This window comes from Strigops habroptila, chromosome 2, assembly GCF_004027225.2.
Source record: "Strigops habroptila isolate Jane chromosome 2, bStrHab1.2.pri, whole genome shotgun sequence".
NCBI lineage: Eukaryota > Metazoa > Chordata > Aves > Psittaciformes > Psittacidae > Strigops > Strigops habroptila.
This window is the reverse complement of record NC_044278.2, coordinates 109,053,399-109,076,436: the sequence shown is the minus strand read 5'-3', so window position 1 is coordinate 109,076,436 and position 23,038 is coordinate 109,053,399. Positions and strand designations below refer to the sequence as shown.

General features: G+C 38.7%; 2 protein-coding genes across 2 annotated transcripts; both read right to left on the bottom strand.

The window, feature by feature from the left end:
- Positions 1-254: 254 nt before the first annotated feature.
- On the bottom strand, positions 255-7,548 carry LOC115603850 (matrix metalloproteinase-27-like). The gene is made up of 10 exons (XM_030476253.1): positions 7,407-7,548; positions 6,819-7,057; positions 6,067-6,215; positions 5,841-5,969; positions 3,786-3,947; positions 3,492-3,615; positions 2,638-2,768; positions 2,250-2,409; positions 677-780; positions 255-462 (listed from the first exon to the last, which is right to left on the bottom strand). Exons 1-10 carry the CDS (start codon positions 7,518-7,520, stop codon positions 362-364), a joined length of 1,413 nt encoding a protein of 470 aa, XP_030332113.1. The 5' UTR covers positions 7,521-7,548; the 3' UTR covers positions 255-361.
- A 4,305-nt stretch (positions 7,549-11,853) lies between these two features.
- On the bottom strand, positions 11,854-17,972 carry LOC115603854 (interstitial collagenase-like). Its single transcript, XM_030476259.1, has 10 exons — positions 17,868-17,972; positions 16,659-16,900; positions 16,231-16,379; positions 16,014-16,139; positions 15,522-15,683; positions 15,038-15,155; positions 14,220-14,353; positions 13,167-13,326; positions 12,170-12,270; positions 11,854-11,954 (listed from the first exon to the last, which is right to left on the bottom strand). The coding sequence occupies exons 1-10, from the start codon at positions 17,970-17,972 to the stop codon at positions 11,854-11,856; spliced, it is 1,398 nt and encodes a 465-aa protein (XP_030332119.1).
- Positions 17,973-23,038: the final 5,066 nt, after the last annotated feature.

Sequence of the window (23,038 nt, the reverse complement as noted above, 5' to 3'; positions counted from 1 at the left end):
ATCAGCATATTAATCCGAAGTCTTTCACACCTCAGAAATATAGAACGCCTTCAACAAATGAAGCAGAATATAGTTGACATCAACTTAAAACTTTTTATTGCCAAAAGATTTGAAAACCCATCTGGAGTATAAAATGATACATTATGTTGGACATCTTGCACTTATTCAGGGGAAAAAAAGTAGTTTTGTTCTAGCCTTTGGAGGTAAAATTAGAGCGGACATGATGATTTATTAAAATAGTAGACATATAGAAAAACTAGTCCTGTTTCCTCTTCTGTATAGTAGTGTTTTATCAACAAGCTTTGAGAAATCTAGAATGATTTTTATTCTCAATTGCTGTGTGTAAAAAGGTTTAATGATATTAACAGTTAAACCAGCTGTTACTCTTTATTTCGCGGATAACTTTTTTAGCAGTAGGGTCGAACTCCCACTGCTTTGATCCATGGAAGAAGTAGAATAACCCTGAAAATAAAAAAGTAAGGCATCATGGCATGGATAAAAGAAATAAGTTCATTCTGACAAAGCAGGGAACATCACCGTTATACACACAGGAGAGCATCTCTTTAGGTCTATCTTTTGCAGGACACATCAATAATGACATTCTTCCAGAATGTTCCTCCAGCACTAAAGTTCTTTACAAGTATACCCATTTTACTTAAAAGCTCATTTCATTTACCTTTCTGTTGGAAAACAGCATCAACCCTCTGGCTAATTCCTGGAAAGTCATTGACTGTCTGTCTAGGATAACCCTTCTCCATGGACTGGCTGTTTTCATCAAACCTAAATCATATGAAGGGAGACATGTAATTTTAGAGTTTAGACATCAATTCTGCAAAGAATTAATCAGCTGCTGAAAGGTGTCCACCATCTGTAGTTTGACTTATTTCACTGGGGTTACAGAAAGTAATCTACTCACATTTTCAACGAGGGGGCTACTTGTTTGGTGATAAAGGCAGGCACAGATCCAAAGAAGCATTTGGAGTGAGACAAATTGAAGGAAGGCCCAAATTTTTAACAGCAGGGATGGTATTTACCTCCTTTAATGATAGCAGTGTGACAGGCAGTGCATGGAAACTGGCCGGGTTGATTCCTGCTACAAGGACTGCACATATTTATTGCATGAATTTTAAACTCCCTTTGATATGATATTGTGCATAGTCCTCTAATAGCTGACAGATTTAGATGGAAAAAAGGAAGCTGACGTATTCCTAATACAATCAAGTTTTTCCTAACTGAGCCAGGACAATTTTTATGAGATGGGCCTGAATCTGGGGGCTTTGAGAAGCCCTCTCAGGAAAAACACCCAAACAAACACACACGCTTTTGTTTTTCTTCTCCATGGATACAAGAAATACTTTTCACAGGGACATGAGACTGAGAGAGGGAGTTACTAAGTAAGAAATCCGTGCTGCGGCTTTCTCACATGCTTTTGTCTTGTGACCAAGGCAGTAAAGTAGCAATTAAATATATTGTAAATACTTTTTCCAAAACTATCAAAAACAAAGGACAGGAAATGACATGCAGCACAAAACCTAGCTAACGCTGTATTTCCCACTGAAGAACCCCAGAATTAGTCACAATAAAGTCTGTTTGACCCACATATGCTTCTGGTTACCTGCAGAAGGCATTCTCAGGAGTTGTTCTTGCACACAGGAGATATCTAGCAGCTTCCCAAAAATTACTTTTTTGCTTCAGTTTGACTGGTATTTGGGTATCAGGAATCATTCATGCCAGTTTGAATAGGATTTAGAAAAAGCATGTTGCAAATCCAATGCTAACCGGTCAAAGAAATGAAAATGAACTATCACTTCTGTCTCTCTAAATCAGATAAAATAATCCAGGAGTTTTCAGAAAATCAGAGAAATCCTGCACAAGCCATCCCAGCCAGCCTTCTGCTAAAGTAGGTTAGTTTTCAGATCTTTATTTTCTAGAGATACTTTTGTCTATCGTATATGTAAAAATTCTCTACATGCCAGAATTTTTTTAGCTTCCAGGCATAATGAATCAAAATGGGTCCATATCTTGAATGCTTATTTGAGGACACCCTTAAGCTCCCAAAATTCAAAGCTATATTCTTCTCCCTGTGCAGGAGTCAAAGAAACATTTCTATGAAAATAAGATTACTATAATTACGTAGTTACATACAATTACCTAAAGGTGTATTTTCTCTTTTATCACATAGACAATCTTAATTGTATTCAGATTATATTGGAGTCAATCATAAGAAAACATTTGTCAGTTTCTCTTACCTCCAGTATTTGTCACCTATGAAAAAGTCTGTCTTCCCTGTATTTTTATTACAAACAGCTGCATCAATTTTCTTGACACCTTTAGGGAAGCCCAATGTGTGGATATTCTGTGGATAACCAAGCAACACCTGATATCCACTGACAACCCAGAATTTATTGCCTATTAAAAAAAAAAAAAATATTTATTTTCACCAATGAATTTTCAGGAGCTAAAAGGAAAAATGCACTCCCTTAGTGTAGGTTGTAGGAAAGCCAAATGAAATGTCCTAAGTTTGTTTATTTATTTATTTGAAAAGCAAATTTTACGCACATATAGCTACCCTTCCTTCCTCCTATCTTCCCTCAAAATTAAAAGTAAGAAAAATTTAAAGAAAGTCTCATACTTCACCTTTGAAAAATAGGATCTGGTCTTTCATGTTCTCATACACAGCTTCAATACCAGGTGGCAGAGTTGGCCAGAAGGTAGAAATTAATTCACGCTCAACTTCTGAGTTATCAGGATAGACTCGCCATAAATGCCTTTAATATTTAAATATGAAACAGTTTTTGAAGTAAATAATGAACCACAGACATTTCTATATATGTACAAGAATGTGAACAACGTCATGACTTACAAGCTCTTTATTGTCAGTGGAGCTACCTAGGTCGATGTGTCAGAAACGAAAACACTCCCCTCAATGGGAAGTGAAGGGTTTTTTTGTTCTGGCTTCTTTCTGAAGTTGCCCACCTTGTTGGTACTGATTGATTATGGGATCAGCTACAAGCAGGTGAAAAATTCAGGTTGTTTCTGTACCATATAGTAAGAAAGTCATAGGGTCTTGGATAAGCTTGACTGTAAACTGTTCCCTGTATGATTTATGCAGATGATTTTAGGCTTGCACAGGTGACTGAAGGGTAGATTAGCCCAACTATATGGTAGAACATACTACCTTCTTAGAAAATGGTTGCATCATTTAGTTATGTACTACTTGGTGTAACCATCTATACATTTGGGAATAAAGCTTTATTGTGACTGAGATGGGGTTTTTTTGAAAAAATGAAGCATGTTTTTTCAGGGTATATCTTGTAAAAATATGAATATAACTCGTATCTACTAAAAGTTTTATTTCCATGAACAGAAATGTATGCATTTGTCTCATAAATCCCATAATCATAATCATGTGAACCACCAAAGTATTCAGTCTTCATAGAAATCAAGGAAAAAAGAAACCTCATGGAGAACAATGTCATATCAATATTTACCTGCCCTTTAGAAAAATGACTTCTCGTCGGAGTGTAGTTATAGCATTGAAAAACATCTGGGAGCCACAGGTCTTAGGTGGGGTAGGAGTGGCTGGCCTTTTGTCTGGGACATTTGGTGGAGATCCTAAGGGACACATTATGGAAAGAATACACCAAATTTGGAGAAACATTCAGGTTTTCACATATAATTGTATTTTTGATATTATGAGAAGACAAATATTTTTACGGTTCAATTGTGAAAGAGATTATTTCTCTCCTGCCTACTTCTATTTTTAAGGCATGAATTTTACTCACCATAAATGGACTGTATGCCATTTATATCATCTGGAGAGAGGGGAAATTCACTGGGGCTGATGTAGGCATAGTTGGGGAACATCAAAGCCCTCTGGTCATTAGAATGGGAGAGACCCAGGGCGTGGCCAAACTCATGAGCAGCAACAAGGAACAAGTTGAACCCTTAAAAATGGATAGAGAGATGACATCAGTCTAAGTTTGGTCTGCAAATGGCTGATATGAGCACAGCAGGACTATTGCCCAGTGACAGTTTTCATAGACCATATTGAAATTCATGAGGGTATGAATATGCATAAACATTTTTTGTATAGGCTAGGGTTGTGTTCTGCCCCCACTAGAAAGGAGTGACTTTTGGCCCTCTTTCCTGCTGTTCTTTCTGTTAGCTACTGAAAGTATGTGTGTGACATGAGTAGTGTCAGGGGGTGAATGTGGGTGCAGCTCTGAGGAATGTCCTGGCAGGGTTTCCTGGCTGAGCTAGAAAATTAGATAGTGAGTCAAATCAAACTAGCAACTTTCCAGGGCAAGGATAGGAAGATGCACTTCGTGCTCGCTTGAGGTTCTGTAGTGTCACTCTGTGTATTACCCTCCCTCCTACAAACCTGAGAAAGAAAGGTGAGATCATGAATAGACAAGGAAAAATATGTTAGCAGAACAATTTAACTTTTTATCATTAGGAGTTTAAAGAGTATGATTTCTTTATAGCTTTGTCAAATAAAATACCTTTTTTGAAATATGCTTATGCATGCTTATTCCTAGTGAAATATGTTAACATAGTGAATAGATAAAAATGGAATATCCTTTAACATACATCCCTCCAAGCAACACGCCTTTCTCGGTTAGGGAAGAATGATCATCTGCCCTGCAGATCAAGAGCCAACAGTATCAACAGACTTAGTGAAGATCACAAGTCTGTGGCAGAGCAGAGGACTGGTCATCGATTGCCCAAGAAAGGGTGGCTGAAGCCAAGATATCCATTTCTCAAAAAATCAAACAAAGTCTCAATTTTTCCACACATATTTCCAGTCTTCTCCTCTCACAAGTCCTCTGAGCTCTCCAACGAGTTCTGCAATGTCTGGACTCTGGAGCTGTGCTGTTGAGAAACAGCAGCAAAACTGAGGTTGACCTATTCAGTTCCAGTGTGGGGAAAACATTGCATTTTATCAGCCTGACATGTCCACTTCTCATCCTTCTCTTTTTTCCCACCACAATAAACCCAGACCTTTTCTCCTCATGCAGTGCTCTTACTGAACCTTTCTGTTTGTTAGCTCCTTGCTTTTCCTGCAGCGTGACCTCAATTAGCCTGCTGCAGTTAGACTCCTCAGTTTTCCACCCCAAAAACTGGATAAGGGTCTAAAGTACAATAGGGTGTGTACCTTAGACACAATGACAGATCTGTCATTGTGTATTGACATATCTGTCAGAGGCAGTATGTGCTGTATGGCTGGCCTGGAGGTTGAAGGGAACAGATGGTTGAGCACTCAGCGTTCCCCTTTCTTCTGGCCTGGTGGTACACATCTGTAGTCAGCTTTACACACTGCATTTCAGCATGTTCAGCCTCCCAGCTCCTGGTAGGATACTGAATTGTTTGGAGAACACTTTTTTGTATAAGCTTATCCTAGCTTGAATGCAGAGCAAAGGTGTAACAACCAGTATTTGGACCTATTGTGGTGTGCTCCCTCTGCAGTGTGTGGTAATGCCAGGCTTGGTGCCAGCGTGTGCATCAAGAAAGGAAAAAGTCAGAAAGCTTTTACTATAGGTTGTGAAACTCTGGTGGGCATGGGCCCTAGCAACCCCCAGGTAAGAATGTCTGTAGCATTCATATCTCAAAAGGGTTGTCCTGTTGATACCTTACCAGTGTTAAATCAGATCAGGCTGACTTTATGTCATTGCAATTGTTAATTTTGCAAATACCCTGGCTGCAGGATGGCCTGTAGTATCCTCAAACTGCTCTTATGGTTAATGATGTGTTTCATCTCAGTCTGTATCTTCAGTTAAATAAAATCAGAAAGGAATTTACCCATCTGCATGACACTTCAGAAAGCTTTTTCTACCTACCAGCTGAGCCTGTGGTCCAATCCTCATCCTCATCAAAGTGCACATCACCACCAAAACCATTGCCGGGTGGAAAGGCATGACCAAGGACACCAAGGGGGCCATCAAAAACGCGAGGACAGTGTCCATGAGCTAAATAACATGATGTTGAAACAACACAAAGTTTATGTTATGACTATTGCAAAATCTTTACATTAATTTTACCGTTGATATGCAGTCAGTATATTACCTTTGGTCCCAAAAGCAATCATTATATCTGCTATTCCCTCATGAATATGAGTGAAAATCAGAGGGGTGACAGTGCTCCACACTTTGAATGCCTTATGGATTGCTTTATCCACATCCTCTTTGCTCATATCTGGTGTGTGGTTCACAATCCTGCAGTTATGAGAGTTCAAGTAATAATGCTTAATGTTTGCAGAAAAAAATCTCTACTATTGTTAAGACGATGAACAGAGATTGAAGTAATTAACTTAACCTACAGTCCAACAGCTCCCAAGATTCATCTTGGACTGAGTTCGAGGAATGTGATAACTGTCCAACATGTCTTTTTCATAATAATAATCATGTACATGATATCAGTTTTTCTCAAAACAGCCTTTAGCCAGGAGACCATCTCTTGAGCATGAGGAAAGTCATGTCCTCAGGTTGCTGTGACTACTAAACTGTTGGTCTTAGCAAATTTTGAAGAGAACAGGGCTTGTATAGGGTGTAGTTGGTATTTCTGTTTGGTCACAGAATATTTCTCAGGAATGGTACATGACAGGCAGAAGTCTGTGGTTAAATCAGAAAATGTAATATACCCAGCCTGACTCTCAGAAATCTCTCTCAGGAATACGCATAGCTAACAGCTGGGGAAAGATAAACTTTTCTGTGTTCCCAGCTGGACACAGTTGCTGTAGAAGTTGTATTTAACTGTAACAAATCTGAATTCCCGTAAAACCAAAATTTTAATTCAAAAAGCAATTATTGAAATACTACCTGTATGTCAGCTTGGTTTTTTTCCATCCTGGCAGAGTAACACCATAAAGACCCACATCGGGAACTCCGCACCTGGGTTTTTTCATCATTTCCAATGTCTCAGTATCTGGTTTTCCAGTCACTTTCAAACCGAAAAATTGTTGCATTTTCTGAAGTTTTTCAGATGTGGATTCAGCATTTAATTTCCATCCAAGCTGATTTGGATCAGGCTCAATAGCATAGAATTTATTTAAATAGTCCTAGTGAAATAGTAAAGCAATCATATTTCACATTTTGATCTGTTTCTTAAACAAATACATTAGGACTGGTATTGCTTGTGTGCTTTGCTGGCAAAAGCATCTGCTTGTGATTTTGGAGCACAACAGATGTTTTCCTGAGGATCATAGCTAAACAGAAACAGACAACATTTTCCCTGACTCTTATTTCCAGTTTGTACAGATTAATCCTACTTTAGTAAAGTTTGGGCAGCAGAGTTCTGTGTAATACCATTGTCTCCGAAAGACAGCAAACTGCTGTGTAGCTGGGACATGCAGGTTATATCTAAAAAGAAAGGGCTCAAGAGATCTCAGATATGGACAATGTAGTTACCTGTACAAGCTTTGCATCTTCTTCGTTGTCTTTCTCTGGGTGTACAGGGAGAGCATTAGAAAGAGCTGCACACATTAAAAGCAAAAGTGAAAGATCCTTCCTTCTTACTCTCATCTCTGTCCTGGTAGGAGAGCAGTCTGCTTTCTGCTCCACGCGCATCCTCTGCTGCATCCCAGTTTGTACAGTTATGGGGTGCTTTATAGAGTCAGCTGTAGACTGACTCAGAGTTTATCATGCTCTGATTACCTCCACACATCCTATAACACTGTGCTGGCTGACACAATAAAACTTAATTAAACCCATTCAATTTTGCAGACATCTGAAGTCAGTTAGCACTTGAATACTCCAAGCTGCTTGGCTACCATTTCAAAACTAGCACTCAGTTTTAGTTATTTGACACTGAATTTTAGTGAACCTCAGCAATTTCATGGCAGATCAAATGGACAAATGCAAAACCTTCCAAGTTGTCCAGACCCAGCTGTGTGAAATGGGGCCCACAAATGTATAGAAACTCTTAAGAATTCTCAGCCTAGCAAATGGGATCTATGCACTGAATATGAATTCCATCCAAAAAAAAAAAAAAAACCAAAACCAACTTTGGGAGAATTTACTGTAAGCAGAAACTTTTCTTTTTGAATTGATCCATAAAGTGAGACTGGGTATTTTAGAAAATTGATGACAACCCCAAATCACTCCCCCCCTCTTACTTACAACTCTTTGAAAAGGTGTGTTTCCTTTAAATTATACCAATGGAATCCAAGATATAGGTAAACTAAAAAGATTTTACCCTATAAATCCAGCCTAAGTGATGTGAATAATCTTATATCTCTGTCTGCATTTACCTAAACTACTTATTTATGTATGTATGTGTGTATGTATGTATCTGTCTATCTATCTATCTATCTGCTATTTCATCACAAAAGGTTTCTTCAGTTTAACCACATTAGCCACAGGGGGTGTGATTATTTCCTGTCTTAAGTAATTCAGAATAAAGGAAGTTTCAGGACTTACACAAGATGTGACAAATTATGTGATTTCACCCTGTGCTGGCCAAGCACCTTCCTCTTCCACTGGCAGCAGTTGGAGCTGAAGGTGTTTGGTGTCTTAGAGGAGCTCTGACAGCATGTACTCAACTTTTACAAAACAGTTGTAAGAAATATCCTCATGTCGGACTGCGGCTTTTTCAGGAAATCCTTGCTTCTGTGGTTTTGACTTTTTTGTTGTCACTTGCAGCCAACTTTTCTCCAGCTGGAGATGTTAATGATGGATTTTCTACCCCAAATTTCACAAGGTAGCCTTGTTAGTTAAACTTATTCATCAATGGCATTTCTTAGCTATCAAGAAAACAAACAAAAACCCAATCCCCCCCCAAAAATCCCCAAACAAAAGCCCCCAAACAAACAAACAAACAAACAAAAAAACTCAAAGCCAACCAACAACCAAACACTTCCCTTAATTTGATTTTATCACTGTATTGTAAGGTAAGATCTGAATTCCATTCAGTTCTGTAACTGAGATAGAAACCGTGACAATTTTTCTAAGATGGAGAGCTCAACTGAACTGAAAATGGGAATGACATGTCTGTTTATGCAGAAGTACAAACTTTCTTTTTTGAAATCCACTTTATGTTTTTAAATGGATATATTTATTTGTCTCAAAGTTTTTAATGCTAGCAGGAATGACCACGGTGCTTTCATCTAACTATATACATGGCATCGGTAACAAAAGACAAACCCCAGTTCCATGGCTTTTGCACCAAGTATATTTTCCAATGGCACATTTTTGGAAAAAATGTTTTGGTTGATACGAATTTTGAAAAAAAAATCAAGGCAGCACTGTGAGCAGATTTGATATGAACTGGGAGAAGTAGTTGTTTATTTTCAACTGTGGTTGGCCATCAGATCCCCACAGCTACCTGCTGTCTAGCAGTGGAAGGATAGAGACAATGAGAGCAGTTAGATTAAGATTAGTTGCACTTAACTTTATACATTTATTAGCTAAGCATTCTTCTATAGAAAAGGGAGAGTGATTTACTCTGGAGAGTGATTCAACCAGCTATCTTAGAATAGGATGAACTGGCCTCTGTAGGTGCTCTCTGACTTCATTGAACTCAGAGAAGCTGAAACAGCTAATTTAGACTACATTTCTAATTTCAGTTAACAGCTCAGGCTATATTAGTGTTTGCTCAGAAGACATTTGAGTGACAGATGATGGAGGCCTATGTCACTCAAAACGCTCTTAGGGTTTTGAAACTTGACCACCTACACAGCATAGTGGCCAGTTCCCACGGCCCATGGGAGAGAGGCCTCAACACAGTCTTTTTTGCAAATAGGCCTATAATTGGCCTTGAGGTCTGGGAAAAGAAGCTGTATAAGCAGCTGCTGGTTATGATTTCCTAATGCTTGCCCTTGACATTGGTTAGAGTTGGTGGATGTTGATCTACCTTGTGACTCCTTTTCTTGTCCTAGAATTAGTTTATCCAGACCGCAGTAATGTGATCTGTGTTCTAACCCAGAAAGGTCACTGCCTATTCTCATCACATCTCTAGTACCAAATGACACTACACTGCTGCATCATGGTGATCCTAATACAACACCAGCAGGGATCCAGCTTTTCTAAGTGTTCATGACATGGGTGTCTGCATGTGAATTAACTATCTGAGTTTGCATTATATCAGTAGAAATCTAACCAATATGATCAAATGGCATCTAGAGAGCATTTCATCTGACCATATGTAGGAAAAAACTTAGAATGATTGTGGAGCTCTCAGGAGCTCACCAAATACTTTGACCAACACTATGGGCTATGATGAAAGCCTAAGCCTGAGATCACATGAAAACACTTAGGCTGCAATTAAGCTGCCTAAACAGTGATTTGTTGTGCTTTTGAGGCAGTCTAGAGTACCTGAGACAATGACACAGGCCCAGTGGCTGTGACGCAGGGCATAGAGAGGGCATGTGGCTTCTAGACTGGTAGTTGGAGGCCAACTGAAAACCTTCAGGGGCCTTAATAGAACTAGATACTTGTTCAAACAGCTGAATTGAACCACTACTTTGAAGGCTCAATCCTACCACAGAGTCAACAGAACTAAATCATTACTCTGCTTAAGTAAAAAAACATGAGCCAGTGGCAAATGATTCAAATAACGTATTTGATTCTTGGCAAACCTTTAGTAAAGACTGCAGCCTGTGTGGACAGGATTCAACCACCTGAACATAGGCGCCTAGGGACAGTGCAGGCTCTGTGGGGCTTTGGGAAGTGCTGGTCTCCCAGAAGCTGGTCTCTCCATTTCATACCTGCATGGGTGACTTGGATGCCCTACAGCATCCCAAATGCACTGAACACGTTTAGGGAATTGGATTCCTGCCTGGGCAAATCTGTCTCAGTTAATAACTGTATGGGTTACGACAACACACAAAACTAGTAACCAGATGTTAGGGAGTGGTACCGTACTCTACCATAGTACAGTAATTGGCAAACAGGACCTTAAACTTATTGAAAAGCAGGTGACTGTGTGGATTGAGCTGGAAACAACCCCTAGATTCCAAATTATTGATAGTGGTGCTTGTGCCAGCAGGCAGGCAAGAGCTGCTGGCACCAGACATGCCCTCCTCCTAATGGTGTGGGATGAAGCAATACCCACGCTCACCCAGGCAAAGGAAATTTTCACTCACATAAGTACGGGGAATATTTCTCACAAAGAAATCACTTCATTTTGAGCTTTCTATCCTCCTGTTCAAGGGAAATCCAGAAAACAAATTTAAAAAAATAATGTGCCTGGCAACTAAAAATTGGAACTTCACAGAATACCAAAAGGCACGGACTAAAAATATGCCACCTGTGATAGCAAGGAGCTTGTTCCAGTGATCTCAGGGATGCTTTCTAATTTACATTCCCAGGCTTAAACCTAGTTCCTAAACCCAAAAACATGAGGAAAAAACCCCTGCCTACAGTTGCAAAGACACACCCTGGGGGGAAGGCTAAGAATGGAAGCTGGGGAAAAAGGAACAGAAAGTGGTCATTTGTAGACTGATGCTAATGGGCCACAACTGGCCTAATTACCCATAGAATATTCACCAGGGCTTGCATGGGATGATGGAGTTCAGAGCCAGCTGACTGCTCCTTTCACTGGCTTTGAGAAAAAGATCTGAATTTTCCTGCCAGAGTACATTTTCTAGTGTTTGGAAGCTAGACTTGGCTCTTAAGTATTAGTGCAAATAATATATAAAGGACACAACAATATGAAAACCATAATGTATTAGGAAACTTCAATGTAGCAGGTGAAATTGTGATACATTATATAAATATATTTGATATACAATAAATAATTATTAAGGCTATGCTCCCAAAGAGTTTGGGCAGAAATTCATTCTGACCTGATAGTCATGAAACGCTGAAAGTTTCAGCACATAAAAACGTACAGTGTGCATATGGAAAAACATTGCCATTAACAATTAAACCAGCTGATGCTCTTCATTTGTCCAATAATCCGTTTGGCACGAGGATCAAACTGGAACTGAGTTGTTCCATGGAAGAAGTAGACGTAGCCTAGAAATAATGTTTAATCCAGTTACATTTCATAGGTGACTTTTTTTCAGTATTTTGGAAAACAAAACAAAACCCAACATAAACAGCCCATGTATGCTTGTTATTTTTAATTTCCTTCTCATTAAGATTAATAACAGGTTTTTGAAAACAAATGATCCTATCTACAGAGGTCCAAATATTCAAGTAAACCCAGATTAAAGGTATGTTTTACTCACCATCTTTTTGGAAAACAGCATCAACTCTGCCAATTTTTCCAAAGTCGGAGACTATTTTCCTGGGATAACCATGATCCATGGATTTTTTGTTTTCATCGTATCTTAACAGAAGAAACATCATTACAATTTGTGAGGAAGCAGACAGTATTTTGAAAGTCCAAAGCAAATTCATACACATATGCAACTCTATAGTTACTAAGAAGTCTTATAAAGATTAGTTGAAAATAGCTTTTTGATTCTTCCTGTTATGTATTAAGTTTCTCACATTATGAGTGTCTTGTGACTCAAAAATCCTGCCTTTGGTAAAACAAGGATCTCACAGACCTTGGGAATGCAGCCCAGGAATTCATTAATGCATTTCTGGACTGACCAGCGCCTCGTCCATCACTTGCACATAAAATGAGTTTCTATATCTAGGTAATGGATATCCAGTTCAGTATAAAAGCAAGACATATAACCTGGGAGTAGAAGACAGTAGCACGGTCCTGAAACATACATGTATTAGTGTCAACCATATACTTGAACAAAATTTGTCACGGGCTACACTTGATTTATAAATATGACCAACTGTACAATTGGAGGTTATGTATAATTTGTTCATAGAGAAATTCAATTCTAACAGTTTTTACTACCAGTTTATTTTGTTTGAAATGTGAATGAAAAATGGACACTATCACAACATTGCACTGAAATGCAGCTCCACCGTTGTGGAGAAAAAGAAAGGAATAGTTCTCTAGAAAATCACTCTTTAATTGAGCAGATGTTTAATTCAATTGCAAATAATTACATTCCTGCCACAAATAGATGGGAAAAAGTCCTGTGAAAAAGTTACATTTCCTAGCAAATTCTTACAATTTTTAAACTTCCAGAGAATCCTGATTATATTTCTGGAATATACCTGGTTTAAACACCACTGCATTCGAATTTTACAGTAATACATCAGTTCTCAGGGACAAACGAAAATATGCCTTTTAGTAAATGAACATTAAAATCTTACCTCCAGTATCTGTCAGCTATAAAGAAGTATGTTTTTCCTGTGGTTTCATCACTGTAAGCTGCATTAACTCTTTTGACAGTCTTTGGGAACCCCAAACGATAGATTGGTTTAGGATAGCCAGGTGCAATGTCATATCCCCTGAGAACCCAATATTTATCCTCTGAAAAATATAAGCACATTTTATTTGGTTTTGCTATTTATAAACAGCATTTAATTGTGTATTAGAGGAGGAGCTGTGTGTCTTAGACATCAGTATTATTCCTTTCAGTTTATTACTTTAGAAAATGGTCCTAATTCTTACACTGGAACTACATCATGAAGATAATGGAAATGTCTTTTATTTTTATGAGTGAAACGTTAGAATCCTAAGGTGTACGGATAGTATTTTTCCCACTTTTTTTTTTTTCAAATGAATATAAAATATTTGTCTAGGTAATAACCTGGGGAGGGCTGGAGGTTGGTGAGATAGTCCACTCACATTGGTCTGGGTTACTGAGTTTATTAGATTCCTATAATGTTGTTTGATTTTAGTGCCATATAATATTTTGAAAATTAGACAATGTGCATTAAATTAAACTATTAAGAAGGGCATATGTCTAATCAAAATACTTTGGTAATTTTAGATACTCTAACATACTCATATATGGTAATACATTATGTACTGTAATATATCATGTACTGTAATATGTGCACAATGAAGTTGAGACATTTAAAGCCTTTAAAGGAAAGGATTGATTGTTTTTTTTTCAATCAACAATTTTCCTCTCACATTATATTTTTTTTTGGGGGGGGGCTCAAAATATCACAAAATACTAATAAGCATAATAGTAACAGTAGTGTACAAATGCCTGTATTTGCTAACTGGATTCACCGGCATTTTTTCTGCATAAAGTGAAATGTTGTAGAGATTAAGAGAAACTAGAAATGAAGAGAACTAGATTCTCTGTTTCACTGATCTTCCTTAAAAAACACTTTGAATTCTGCAATTGCATAATTTGCAAAGGAGCAGGGAGTAACTGGTTAGAAAAAGTAGAGAATTCAAGATTCCGTTACCTTTAAAAAGTAAAACTTCATCCCTCTCGACATTTTCATAAGCAGCTTGAATTCCCGATGGTAACTTTGGCCAGAACAGTGAGATAAAATTGAGCTCTGTCTCTGTCCTTGCGGGATGTTTGCGAAGCATATATCTGATTTAAACAAAATTTATGTAATTAAATAGTCCAATTTTAAGTGCAAAATAATTATTAGAGCTCCTGGAGTACAACAGAGGGAGATGGGTATCTGAGTGTGAATATCCCCCTCCACTGAATGTAAAGGAAATCTAAAGTGACCACATGCTTAATTTTAGCACCTCAGTTAAAATCAAGCAAGATGAATGTAAGCCCTTCTACTTCTCTGTAGGACAAGCAGGCAAAGAGTTGGCTTCAGTAACCACGTAACAGATGTCTTTCTGTGTGACATGGCTTTCAGTTCTGTCCGTGCGCTTGTATTGAGGAATAGTAGAACAGTTACAGTGTGGGACCCATGAACACATTGCTAAGGGATATTACGAATGTTCTTACTTTGGTATTAGTTGAATTGCATTCAGCGACAAGTCTGTTGCAGCAGTGGCCACAGCAGCAGAATAGCTGGAAAATAGCCTACAAGCCCTCATCTCCTTCACTGCTCTTGCCAGCTAGGGCTCTTAGGATTAATGATTTGAGATCTGTTGCTTGTGTAAATACATAGTAATTTTCTAGTGATTCTCTTTCTACTACATTTCCTTCTCTTTGCACTGCATTCTAAATGGACAGTTTTGCCTCATGGATTACAGATTTTTTTTAAACTACTGAATATTTTAATGAGATAATATATACGCTTATTCTTGTTACCTGCCCTTGAAGAATATTATTTCTCCCCTTAGGGTAGTAATAGCATCAAATGTCAAATTCGGGTCACAAGTTTGTGGAGTTATGGGTCCTGTTGGCTGCACAGCAGCATTTGATTGTCCTATAGGAAGAATATTTTATCTTTTAGTATGAAGAAATATAAAGACAGTGTTGAGAAGGTCTATGGGGACACCAAGAACCCTCTTTACAGACAATGAAAAGACATATGGTTTTAAATTAAGGTCTGTCACTAAAAGCAGGCCTTTAATGTTGATAAAACCTGTTGTGTTCATACTTTCCAAAACTAGTTTTTTGCAGAACTGGGCTTCAGCTGCAGTTAGCTCCCAGGAATTTTCTCTTTTGTTATCCACAGTTCAGCAATAGTTAAACTTCACATTTGGTGGAATAAGAAAATTTAAAATATATTCTTATTACTGTTTACCAGCCTCCCAGTTAGAAATGTTAAATAAAAATATTTTTTTCTTACCGTAGATGGCTTGGATGCCATCAATGTCATCCTGAGGAAGAAGGAATTCTTTGGGATCCGTGTAGGAGTAAGTTGGATACATCAGTGCTCCAGGATCATTTGAATGGGATAGACCCAGCGAATGGCCAAGCTCATGGGCAATAACAATGAACAAATTGTATCCTGTAGGATAAAAATCATATGAAATGACGTAAATTGATTTTAATGTTCACCACAGTTGGCTAAGTGGGAAACACCTATGCAACCTCCCAAAATATATGTACAACGGAGGCTGTAAGTAATGCTATCAACATCACAACTCAAAAATATTGTCACAGAAGGCTATATGAACACTTAAAAAATGTCTGGCTAAAAAAACCCCAAGGACAAGTTCTGCTTTCTGCTACTTTTGCTCGCTTTCTGCCTATAATCAGCCTCATGAACTAAGCATCACATGAGCGAAGAGTTTACAAGGTAGAACTATGTAAATGGATCCAGTTACAAAGCCCTTACCTCTTCCATCTTTTGTCCAGGCTTCCTCCTCATCAAGATGCACATCTCCACCAATACCTTCACCAGGCTGGAAAGCATGAGCCAGCTGACCATTGGGGCCATCAAAAGGAGAGTTGTCATGGTGGTCTAAAACGAAGAGGGAAAAAAATCACTCAGAATCCTAAATTACTTCTATGACTGCACATGGCTATTTAATACATAAAGATATCAATGTTACCTCTATAAGCAAAAGAGATCATTATATCTGCTTCTTTGTCTTCAACCTTTCGGAATGTCAGTGGTGTCACATTGCTCCAGACACTGAGAGCTTTTCGGATTGCTTCATTTACATCAGCTCGTCTCATCTTTGGCGTGTAATTCAAAATCCTTCAAGGCAAACCCAACATACGATATATTGTTAGGAATACAGCATTTTAGCTGAAAAAATAATAACTTGTGTGCAAATTGGAAATCTTAGACATATCTTTCATGAATGAAAATTTATAAAGGCTTCATTTTAGATACCGCCTTCTAGAGTGCCTGTCTTCTTCCAGAAATCAGTTAATCACTCTAGAAGTCCAAATAAGGCATCATGTATTTACTTCAGAGCCCCCAAAGTTGGGATGCTAGATTTATATCTTTTTGAACCAGAAAAGGAAAGGTCACCTGTATGTCAGATTATTTCTTTTCCATTTGGGATTCCCTGGTGTGAACACGTATTGCCCTATATCAGGTATACCACATCTAGGTTTTTTCATAATCTCCAAAGTGTCAAGATCAGGTTTTCCGGTCACTTGTAGTCCAAAGAATTCCTGCATTTCCTTGAGCTTTGCAGCAAGGGGATTTTCGCCCTTTTTTAAATGAGGCTGGTGATCCCTTTGAAGATTGTAGAAATTCTGTAGATAATTCTAAATGAAAGTTTAAAAAAAGAAGATAACTGTGGCATATCAGTACTGTCTTCAGCCATACTTAAAATTGATCTTGAACTGTTCCCGTATAGACATGTCCTGTGTTTACCAGGAGCGAGAACAGCACGTTTTTTCCCAGGAATTTGCCTGAGGAGTCAGATACAACTTACAGCTTTCATACAGTTTTCTGAACTTCTTGTTTCACTTATAGGAAAAAATGTATTTAAAATCCAATATTTACTATTAATAATTAATTCCATATTTATTATGTTGTCCAGTTACTCTAAGAACAAAACTCATAAGGAAGCTTGTAACTGGTCTCACTTAAGGAAATAGAGGTTGGCAGTGAGACTCCATGCAACCAGGACTCCCAAGGAAGCAACTACTACTAAACAGTCAGCATTTGGCAAATCATGCCATTTATTTTTAGCTACTAAATAGGATATTAGGAACTCAGGTCTTTCTACTAAATTTCAAAAATTTCATCTCCAGTAAATAGTGTTGTGTCTATGTAAGGGTTTCTCACAGATGTCCCTTTTTTTAAAAGTATTCCACAAAAGATCTACTTAGCAAAATGTTGAAATACATCCCTGCTTCAAGCAAGTTTCCTCCCTTCTGTTACTGAGACTAGTCATGTCACAAGTTTCAAAGCACATTCTGAAATGTAAATTGCTGCTGAGTTTGACTGTTTCTGCCACACACCGTTGCTGCTAGAATTCATGCTTTGGTAGTTTTGTAATTACTTTACTGACAGCATCAAAAGTGAAGTTGCGCAATATACAGATTACTTTTGCATAAATAAGTTCCACACAAATTTTGTATGTTTTCTAGACTGATAGGAAAAGTTTTCTCTCCCCAAAATGGCAGATCTTTAATTTCAAGCCATATTCCGTGACAAGAATTGCAATTATAGTTATCTTTCAGACTACCTTATGTTTCACTTAGAAATGCACTAAAAGATACTTACCTCCACAAGCTGTAGGTTTTTGCCTTCATCTTCTGCTTCTGGAGCCACAGGAAAAGCAGCAGAGACAGCCACACATAGAAACAGGAGAAGCGATAGGGTCTTCATCCTCGTCTAAAGTTTTCTGCCTGAGTTTCACTCTTGAGCTATTGAACACACTTCTCAGCTCTGTTTATATAGCTAATTTGTAAATCAGTGACAGTCTGACTCATGCTGCATAATATCCTCTGATTAGCAAAAATGATGTGTAATAGTTTCATCATCAGGTAGTGATGCAATGTGTTTAACTAATGTTATTGTCCTTATTTTTCCTGAGCCTTCTGTTTTAGGTAATTCTGTAGTGTGTTCATTAAAGAAGGAAAGACTTTTCAGGTAAAACATGGAGCTACATTTCACAGGTTTTTTTGATTCACGAATTTAGATTATTATAGCATAAGGTCTTGACAAACTGGTGAAATGATAGGAAATAACATATAACAGTAACATAACATATTGTATTATAATTAATAACTTTATGTTATATACATGATACATATGTTTTAATATTTAACAAAATATAGCATATTATGTCATAAAATGTAATAATAAAGTGTAAAAGATGATAGCATAAGGAGCTGATCTTATCTAGGAATAATCAGTATCATAAATCCAGGAGGGCTGTTGTCAGTTAACTCAAAGTTGTATCTGAAACAATCCTATGATGTTAGCAAAACTAAGTAAAAAAATTATTCATTTTTTTTATTAATACTAACAAAACCCAGCCATTTTACTGCAATGCATAAACTGGGTTCCCATTTGTACAGTAAGTAAAATAATGTTTTTACTCTTGCCACAATGGATAAGGTCTCAGCTGCAATAGCGTGTTTGGATGCAGGCACAAACATGAGCTGTGGTTGGAAAGACTCCAGGAATTTCTGTGAGTCTGAAGTAGGAAGACTAAAGTAACTAAAATAAGTAATTTTGTGACTCTGTGTTCACTGTTTCCTGAAGGAGGAGTGAGAGGAGCCATGATAAATGCTGTTACATATATGAAAGGTTTTTCCTAAAAGGGAAGCAGTGGCTGTTCTCCAAGACTCTAGAATGGTCTTAAACAACAGTGATTAAGCTTAGATGTGAGGTTTGCGATTCAGCTGCCTGAGCATTAATGTTATTTGAGATGCTGAAAGGAGTCCCGCCTGGCCTCCAGCTGCCCTAGAAGGATGCATAGATCCTGTGTCATGGCAGCCAGACCCAGGTGGATGTCTCAAGTATAGGCAAATGAGTAATGAGGTGGAATGAGCTTTAAGTGTTTCGTCATGTAGATATTCATAAGTTATTTAGGTGTCTAAGTTCCCATTTTGGGCAATGGATTCTAAAGAGTGATTCAACTGACCATGTGACCTGGACTTTAAGATGAGATGAATTGCTCTCTATACTTCATTGATTGTATTGGCTAGGTCTTTACCAACGATAAGAGGAGTTTAAATATCCCAGACACATATGACAACCTACAGTGTAGACCCCTAAACTGAGGAAAATGGTTTTTACTGGAAGGACAGCTAAGTACCAGAGTAGATGGCCTGAAATGGCTGCATATTTGCTGATGCTGGAAGCTGTCAAGGACATATTTCAGAATGGTTTTTGGTACAGTTCTTGTTGGAGGTAAAAAGTCTCCTTGGAAATCTTAAAAGTTAAAACATAAATGTTAGTTAGGGAGAAATACAAATATGTACAACTAGAATTTTTTTCTGATATATGAGCAAGTTTTGCTCTGAAGGAGCTCAATACAGGATGAAGGGATAGAGTGTACCCTCAGCAAGTTTGTGGATGATACAAAACTGTGAAGAGTTGCTGATATGCCAGAAGGCTGTGCTGCCATTCAAGGAGACCTGGGAAGGCTAGAGAGATGGGTGGAGAGGAACCTACTGAAGTTCAACAAAGGCAAATGTAGGGTACTGCACCTAGGGAGAAATAACCCTAAGCATCAGTACAAGTTAGGGGTTAACCTGCTGGAAAGCAGCTCTGCAGAGAAGCATTTGGGGTTCCTGGTGGACAACAAGCTAACCATGAGCGAGCAATGTGCCCTTGTGGCCAAGAAGGCTAATGGTACCCTGAGCTACATTAGGAAAAGCATTGCCAGCAGGTCAAGGGAGGTAATTTTCCCTCTCTACTCTGCCCTGGTGGTGCCACATCTGGAGTACTGTGTTCGGTTCTGGGCTCCCCAGTACAAAAGAAACCTGGAGCTCCTGGAGCAAGTCCAGAGAAGGAATACTAGAATGATTAAGGGTCTGGAGCATCTCTCATATGAGGAAAGGCTGAGGGAACTAGGCCTGTTCAGCCTAGAGATGAGAAGTCTCAGGAGGAATCTGATTAATGTATATAAGTATCTAAAGGGAGGATGTCAAGAGGTAGGACAAGAGGGTGCCAGGCTGTAGGACAAGAGGCAATGGGAACAAACTAAAACACAGGAAGTTCCACATGAGCATGAGGAAGAACTTCTTTACTGTGAGGGTGACTGAGCATTGTAGTGCTCAGTCCCTTCCAACCTCAATCCTTTCGTGATTCTGTGATTCATTGTTGATTATTCTTAATCCATCTTGATTTTCGGATATGAACAAAAAGAATCATGTGTTGGATACTTCTCCAAAGTCTTTGCTACAACTCACATGATCCTGAGATTTGTGAACTGTTACTTAACTTCTCTAACTCTGTCTCTAAAGTAGTGTTATTTCCCTGTAAATATTTGTCCTTTGTGTGTTTCTTTAGTCTGGTTTTTATAGATCCTGATTCAATGCCTACATTTCTTTCATCTTTTTTTTTGTTTCCCTAAGGACTAGTTAACTCCTTTTTTCCTCTATCCTTTTTTCTTTTATTTTCTGAAGGCATCATAGGCATGTTTAAACACATAGAGGAAGAGAAAAGGTGCAGATTGATCAAATGCATCTGGCAGCTGAGATGGGAATGGTACGAAATCATGTGTGGTGGTTTGCACAGAGAGGTTCTGCTGCTTTGCACAATTCGGCAAGGGGTCTATGGCCAAATTTTAATGTGACCAAGAGGATATTGAGTCAGGCAGAGGATGAGAGGGGACATCTGGTTGTTTTCCAGGAAACTTTAAATAAATTACTTTCCAAGGCAAGAACAGAAAGTGGGAGCTGTTTATGTGTTTGAAGAGTCATCAAGTGAAAAAACTTAAACAGAATCAGGAAGAGGAAGCAGAAGCAGTGGCTTCTCCCCTTCTTGGGAATTTCCACAGCGTTGGACTACAAAGTCACATCGCATGTCACCATCTGCATTGGCTTTCTACTGGTTGTTCTTTGGAACATTTCCCTCGAATGAGGGAAGAAGAGTTTTCATTCATCTGCTCTTCCCGTGGTATGGCAGCTAGCATATTGCCATCCTCTCTTTTTCAAGCACTTGCCTTCAGACAAAAACCTCAAAACTCAGCAGAAGGAGACACGAATATGCCAAAATGAAACTGAGACCCCTCAAAATACATGAGAATTTTTACCAAGTGCCAACTGGTGTCTACATTTTGCTTGTGGGACCGTTGTGTTTCATCTGCACCTGACTAGCACAGTCTGTCCTGGCCGTTCATTTATTGTTATTTTCCAGGGCCAGGGCTCTGTCCTGTGTGCAGGGGGGTGTGTGTGTGGGATCTCAGTGACAGGGGCTGGAGGCCTCTGTTCCTGTGGTGCTATGACTGAAGAGATTGGGGTGCATGCATGTCAATTGGGTACATATGTATGTGTGCAAGCACTCTAGTTGAATGAGTCAGTGAGCAGGGTAAGAGGTTGAGAGCTGGATGTAAAAGTGGCCATAAGCCAGGGACGGGCACTGGAAAGACCAGGGTTCTGTGGGTTGGCCACTGAGGGACAGCAACTAGGGAGGCTGTGGAAACTGGGGTCAGCAGAGAGAGCTCCTTATGTGTGTGTGCCTGAGGCAGCAGGGGACACCAGCATATGCCAGGGCACCTACTGGATAGATGGGGTGTCTAAGCCCAGCTGCTGGGGATCCATAATATCTTTGTGTGTGTGTGTACTTGTGTGCATGTGTGTGCATGTGTGTACGTGTGTGTACATGTGTCTACTTGGAATGAACTTGGGGGGATGGAGCTGCAGCAGATTCACTTTTATCAGGTTACCAGATTTGGGCAACCCTTAACACATTGGCCCTGCCTGAAGTTTGCCTAAAATCTCCATGTAACCAATGGAAAGAAGTAAACTTTACCCTTACCTACCTCCAGTTGTTCTTCAGAGGCAGCTCTTACCTGGACCAAAAGCATTAGTACCTCACACAGGTCGCCCCGAATCAGTACACCAGATCTGGGACCCATCTGCTAAGTCACTGCTAAAACCAAACTGGATGCCTAAGGAAGAGGGGTTACACCGTTGTTAAGAAAAGGACAGTATTTTCAAGGGCTTTTCTGTTGTACACACAGGCAGTACAGGCTGGTGTATCCCTGTATTAGCAATACATAGTGGACTGAAAAGGACATTTAGGGAGAAGCATACGAGGAGACATACTTCCCCAAAAGAACTTTCCAGCCTTGAACAATTTTCTCTGTCAGTGATTTCCATTTACTTTGTACCTCCCTTACCCAGGGCTTGCATTTGACTCTTCAGGTTATTTGCCTTTTCCCCTAGTTATATCTGATAACATTTTAAGATGTTCTAATGGCTTTCATCCTTCTCTCTTTAAGGAGAAGCTTCTACCCACACCTCTGACTAAATAATGAAAAAACTAAATTCACAGTGTGAATTGTAGTGGGATTTCCCTAAATCAAAGTATCTCACTACAGAATTACCGAGAAAAGGGAACTGTAATAAAAAAAAAATAATAAAAAAAAAGTAGTGCTTCATAATTCTAAGAATTGTTTACTATTGTAATTTGTCACAATTACATTAGCAATCATTTTCTCAGCAGCAGGTGGCCCTACAAAGTAGTCATCATTCTTGCAGGAAGTACTTTTATGCCCATTCTACACTCTTATGCATATCTTAATCACTTCATGTGTTTCCAATCTATTTTGAAGCAACAAAACAAAAACCTTTCTCCAAACCCAGAATGTTTTCCTGAAACAAGCTATTTTCCTTGGAGGATGTCACTTTTCATGCAAAGACTGAAGTGTCAAAGATATAAATCATGTCATTGTGCAGCAAGATTCATCTGGTTGCCAGATAGTCACATGAAGT